We start from the raw sequence: 6858 nt of genomic DNA on the forward strand, positions 1-6858 counted from the left end.
GTCACGTGACTTCCGCTGTCGTAACAGTGTGTTATTATCTATATTAATTTCCAGAAAGATAAAACAGTATAGTTTACTTATAGAATTTAGTTTGCACTTGGAGAAATGTGCAGTAGAAAATGAACAGCAAGTTTGTATAATAAGTAAGATAGAGAGTTTATTTTAACTTGGGGAGAGAGATAATCAAAGATGGATAGTGATTATATTTTTAAAGATGACCAAACAAAATTAAAAGATTGAAATCATGCTTTATTTACTCTTGGAGAGACAAGTGCAGTAAGTATGTACATGTATATCCATTTAGAAATATGTAACTAAAAATAAAAAAGTTCATTTAATGAAACGTTTGCTAATAGGATTAAAGTTTATAGATTTTGTTGAAGGCAATCGGCAATATTTTGTTATAGGACAAGTTTTAATAGTCCTATAGTCCGAAGAGGGCCCCCAGTGGCACAGCGGTATGTCTGCGGACTTACAACGCTAGAATCCGGGTTTCGATATCCGCGGTGAGCAGAGCACAGGTAGCCCATTGTGTAGCTTTGTGCTTAACTTCAAACAAACAAGCAGTCCGAAGAAGTTTTGGAATGTGTTTTACAAACTTTTTTTATAGTTAAAAAATCTTCTTCAATGATAAATGACGGATTTAAGTTAATGGGTCTTGTTTTGAAATGAAAAGAAATTTTCACTCGCATCGATTTTTTTAAAGGTAATAGCTTATTTGGGGTTAATGGATGTTTTTTTTTTGGATGGGGTGGGTGGGTTGAGGTGCGTGGGACAGAAACAATAATTTGTATTAAAGAATCTTCTTAGAATGACACAAGGCCAGATAAAGAAATGAACGTCAGAAATTGGGAATGATAATTTCTTAGGTTTCAATAAATAATCCAATAATTTAGAGTGGTTGTTTTAACGACTGTTATATTCATAACATCAACTTTAATCAAACTTGGGCTTTTGTTTTACAGGTCATACAGAGAAGGAAAGATGGTTCTGTTAATTTCTTGCGAGAGTGGAATGAATATAAGTACGGATTTGGGAACATAGGGGGCGAACTATGGTTAGGTAAAGCATCTAAACGTATTATATTTCTTCGTATAGTTACAGTTGACATAGTTATTTAATTGTTTCAAAGGTTACAAAGTTGTCATTCTTTGCTCATCTCAGCCATGATAAGTTGATCATAGTTTGAAATTCAGTGGTACTGTTAGCTGGTTGTTTAGTTTTCATTTTTTTAAAAATGAACAGGGCTTCTTTATTTCCTTAACATTTATCCATCTATTGTTATGGTGTGAACGCCTTTTATAAGCTGTCGATGCATGATTATAATTAACCATATTTGTCATAAGATATTATTTTAAGCCTATTATATTTTTAACATTACATTCTTAGTCTAGTCCCTTGAAGATTTTCAAGAATCAGAAGTGTGTAAATTAATAGCGTTTCAGCCACACCTTATAAAAGTCGTTTACACCTTAACTAGTGTTGTTGTACCAAGTGGCCTAGATACGTAGCATTTCAACCTATACTGTATTCATGTATCCCAGTCGGCCTGAAGAGCTCTGGATTGAGCGAAACGCGTCAGCAGCAAAGAATATGACGAATGTATTGTGATTAAAATACTAATAATTTACAATCATCTGATTCTGGAAAATCTCCAAGGAATTAGATTAAGAATGTAGTGTTAAAAATATAGTAGGCCTAATATAAGGTCATGACAAGTATATATCTTCATTTGTCGCTGAGACTATTATTTTAAAGTGTTCGATGCTTAACTTTTCGCTATAGTCTTTGTTTAGATTGTTGTAAATTTCTGAGTTGTTAGAAGGGTTGCTTTGCACTTGCTCCTTGACTGTGGTAGCTAGGGTTCATGTCATTGACCTAATGTAGACATGACTAAATTATGGACACGTGTATTAATACTGTTACGTCTCCGCCTGTTAATTAATTTTTCCGTAACTTCGTTCCAACGAAACTTTAACGACACAAGTCTTTACTTAATAAAACTGGTTTATTATTTCCGAATACAACTTTACCGATACACTTAATCTCAATACTCGCGCTAAAACAACACTGTAACGAACGAACGTTAACTTCAACAATACGCTGTGACTGCAGTTCAATTACTCACTGTCTGTCTACACATTACATTCCCCTCTTTTATATACCAGCGTACCCTATTTCTAGTAATTACTAGACCATTCGCCAAGATACGGGATAGTTCTAGAAACAAGAGAGCGTGAGAATTGTCACGTGATCTCGATGACGCAACAATACATCACAAGCGAGCTTTTTGAAGGAGGTATCTTATCTTTGAAAAAGAATAAATTACGTATTCGTTTCTTCGGTTTGAAAATTACTCTTTGGCTCACTTGGAGATTATTTCATTGTAAAATGTATTTTCCTTTTAGCTTGATGCTATGAGAACCATTGAAGGGTTTCACCAAGGTTATAGGATACTTGGGAAAGTCGAAGTCTGAAATCTTGGGTTGTAAACTTTATGAAGATATTTAAAAATACCTTTGTTGATGAATGATAGAGGGAAGACATTCTAATCAAGTATTTTTTGGTATTGGTTACTTCATCGTGAGAATTAAAGTAAGAGCTAATATGTTTATAAGTTCTATGAATTAGAAAGCTTATTAAATTCATTTTTAACAGTCAGGCATAAATGTACTGAAATGATAATAAAGATCAGAAGATGTTGGTTTGTGATAATGTTGACCTTTAGAACATAGACCTAAGAAAACTTTGAAACCTTCGTATAGTTAATCTCAGATATTTCATTTATCTACGAGTTTTACACATTCATTTTGAGTGACAGTAGTTTCCTTCGTTTAAATGGAAATGTAATAAAATATTTATGCAGTGATGAATATATTCTCTCCTTTGTCAGATATTTGTTTAATGAGTTACAATAATTGTCATATGCTGGATTAATTCATTTTAAAATAATTATAATGGAACGGAAGTTGTCTTTTGTCTTTATCAAAATATCTGCTGTGAAAATGATTCATTGTTTTTGTATCAGGAAATGAGAACATTCATCTGTTAACGAGCCAAACCCTCAATGAACTGAGAATTGATTTGAATGATTTTGAAGATGGACACGTCTATGCCAAATATGCTGGGTTTGCCATAGGGAATGAAAAAGAAAACTACATGATTAAAGTACTGGGGGCGGTATCTGGAGATGCTGGTAAGAAATAAAACCAGAATAATTATCTGAAGAGCAAAATATCAAATAAAACAACAATTAGCTTCACATTATAATATGGGTGAATTATACTTAAGATTATAGTGATTCAGATGCGAAAGATAAAAATTCAATTCTTTCGGATAAACACTGTATCATAACTTATCATAACAGGAAAAGTCACACTATAGCTTCTGTAAACCCTATAATCATTATTTCTGAGGGATATTTTGTTATTCTAGTAGTTTGGTGGTCTATTTTTAGACTTAATGCGAATACGTCAACATTCCACAAAATAGGCCGACACTTACACAAGTTAAGTTGATAGAAGTTACAGAAGCAAGCTTAAATTAATATACAAGGAAAATATATAGCATTTTACAAAGTTTTAAATATTATTTTAAAATATTTTGGTTTCATTAGAATTATAGAACATGGTCATGAAAATTGTATAAAGAATCGCAGAAGCGTGAAACCTAGATTCTAAGATTTCAGTAGAAAAATATAGTGATGTCACTATTATCTAACATATGATATGCTCTATAAAGTTGCACACACAGTGAAAAAATACATTGATTCTACTGCACAACCAATATATTGATAATAGCAGAGAACTGAGATTATGAAAACAACTGTAGGGACATATCATTACACCATAGGCGATGCTTATCATATAATGACGTAACGTTGCGGCAATACGTACGATATATCATCCAGTTTAAAATAAAATGTCTAGATCAAGTTCCACTATAAGTTTACCATGTGCGGAATTGATTAAACTTCAACGTTGTTGTAATACTATCAAAAAACAAAAGCTTCAGTCGAATCTTACACGAAATGCTCTACCTGGTCAAAATCTGTTGCCTTAAGGAATTATACACATCAGCTAAAGTTAACAGACCAAAGTTTGCCATAAGTAAAAGTCAGAATTATGCACATTAACTGAATTTTGTACCCTGTAAAATTTAGGACTGTACAAATTCATTTTGCAGGAAAGTTGTATGCTAACTGTAATGCTACTACTGTAAACTGCTAGATTGGCAAATATTCCTCTTAAATTAATAATTTATTCTATCCTTCTTTCTCTTGAAGGCGACAGTATGAGCTACCATTCTTCCATGCCTTTCTCCACAAAAGATGTCGACAATGATTTCTGGCCAGGTGGAAACTGTGCTGAGGAACACACTGGTGGATGGTGGTATAATCAATGTGATGCTTGCAACCTTAATGGACAATACTTGAATGGGTTAACGCAACAAGAATATCAGGGGGTGTACTGGTATGAATGGCAGGGGCCAAGCTATTCACTTCGAGCAACATCAATGAAGATACGACCTCTTGTAAGGAACTAACAGATCTCTTCAAACAAATTTCCTATGCTTTTCCTCGCAAAAATAAATCTTTTCGAAATTGTTTTACAAACTATCATATGAGTTATTATTTTCCAGCAACTTTACTGCGATAATTGTTGTAAGAAATATTGTTTTCAAATAAGTGCAGTTTTTTGTTTTTTTTTTACAAATATACTACAGCTTTACGTGTAAGGTCTTATATCTATGAATAATTTTAAAGAGCCTAAAAAGTGAATAATAGTTATCTTTTAACAATGAAAACAAGAATACACAATTCTGTATATTTCTCTATATTTAGATACATTCGTTACAAATATTCCTGTGATCGCCTACTTGATGAAAGGACCACAGCTTTCATATGCAGACCTAAGTCTTAAAAACTAAACTACTATATCCTATCTTTCAACCACTCGTCTTTCAATGCATAACATACGAATTACATCTATAGCCTTTCTTTTAACGAAATAACAACTAGTATTCAGACGAAATTACTGCAGACTTTCTTGTAAGGCCTCATCTCTAAAGAAATAACAAGAAAGAAAAAAAAACAGCCCTGAATAGTTCTACAAAGCCCAATAATTTATGTTGTTAAGTTGGATCTTTTCCCGTAAATGTGTTTTGTTTGTTTATTGTTAAGCGCAAAGCTACACAATGGGCTATTTGTGCTGTGCCCACCACTAATATAGAAAACCGGTTTTTAGCATTATTTAGTTTCAGACTTGTCACTGTCGTTTGGATCGAATTCACTAAAGCCATTTTGATAAGGACCTAATTAGTCAAGTAAACTTACTTTAGGGTTTTCTTCGATGTTAATCTGTTCAAACAAATGGTTGCAACATTCTTACAGGGGAAAGCATAATAAAGACAATGTTATATTGCTTCTGCTCTCCGAATTTTACAAGTAAATTTAAATGATCACACACAGGTAAATATTCTTGTTCACAGTGGTACAGCCAATTATTTTTAATTGTATCACACTTCATTCAATGGGTCAAGCCAATCATTTTGAAAGTCACGTCACTTATTTGTATACGCTTCTATTACAATTGGACTGTTGTGATGCCCTCAAACTGCTATAGCCCAGTGTAACTATATAACTTCGAATCTATAAATACTTCTTTACGTAGAAATAACGGGATTAAGCTTAACTGCAACGTGTATGAAATGTTATGTCAGATAATATATATATCAATGGAAATTATTTGTTATTTACCTCTGTTTAAATTGAACAAATTGTTTCTTCATTAAACTAACGTTTTTCCAAAACACGACTGTGAAGTATGAACTATTTACTTGGTTTCTCCGCATTTTTGTAGGCCTTAAAACGTTGAGTGAAAAAAAAAACCATCATTAAACAAAAGAAAAATTTCCTTTCACATGAAGAAGGTAGTGGTTGTAGAAATGAAGAAAAACATGATATCTGATAGATGAATGAAATGAATGTTTAACAATAATAACATAGTGTATTTTTTAATAAAGATATAACTGGAAAATTTATTTGAAATGTTTAATTATTCAAAATATCAAAACATCTCAAGATCCTTAGTAATTTCTCAAATAATTATCAGTATCTTTTAACAAACTGAAGAATACAGGCCAATGTAGTATGTTCTCTCATCAATAAAACTCTTCCTTATGCTTATAAATCATTGTTTGCCTACCTATTATTAAATTGATTTTAAGCAAGAGACCAGCTTAGTAGTCATACATCCTTATAGCTCAAGTAATAACATATATTTCTTCTAAAAATAACATGATTAAAATATCATACATATGAATCATATTAACATCCGTAGTATATTTTTAATATGTTGATATATGACACCATTAAACCAAGGTTTTTATGTGGTTATTTTGTCGTTCAGCGCCAAATTACACGATGGGCTATTTGTGCTTTGCCCACCGCTGCTATGAAAACCTCATTTTTAGCATTCTAAACCTTCAGACTCACTGTTGAACTACTTGAGGACATCAAGGCTCGTGTATTGAGGTCGTGCATGCATTATAAAAGTGATAGTGTCATGATATAAAAGACTGTCTGGTTTAAATATTAGTGATTAATTTATATTTGTGAGTGAACGCTTTATTATTTTTAAGTTTTGTTATACTAAGAGTTAAAAGCAGACGATTGTAGAAGGTTTTGTTAATAACTAATTGGTGTCGATATTATAGAGAGTGGCCAGATGACTATGTATTAAAGATATAAATAGCGTGAGACGAGCAGAAAGCAGCAGACGGACAACAATAGACAGATAATAGGAAAAGAGAATATAGGTGTGTGAAGTTAAGTACCGTAGATGTGATAGGTCTAAT

The 6858-nt window shown here is 32.3% G+C and overlaps 1 protein-coding gene across 1 annotated transcript in view; it reads left to right on the forward strand.

Annotated features, from left to right (window-relative positions):
- LOC106464940 (fibrinogen C domain-containing protein 1-like) overlaps positions 1-4618 on the forward strand; it is an 18089-nt gene extending 13471 nt beyond the window's left edge. The window contains exons 6-8 of the mRNA XM_022392759.1: positions 966-1062; positions 3029-3196; positions 4286-4618. Of these exons, the coding sequence (XP_022248467.1) occupies positions 966-1062; positions 3029-3196; positions 4286-4545 (525 nt within the window). The 3' untranslated portion in view covers positions 4546-4618. The remainder of the gene's footprint in view (positions 1-965; positions 1063-3028; positions 3197-4285) is intronic.
- The last annotated feature ends 2240 nt before the right edge of the window (positions 4619-6858 follow it).

The sequence above is a fragment of the Limulus polyphemus genome, unplaced genomic scaffold (genome assembly GCF_000517525.1).
Source record: "Limulus polyphemus unplaced genomic scaffold, Limulus_polyphemus-2.1.2 Scaffold1790, whole genome shotgun sequence".
NCBI classification, from domain to species: domain Eukaryota; kingdom Metazoa; phylum Arthropoda; class Merostomata; order Xiphosura; family Limulidae; genus Limulus; species Limulus polyphemus.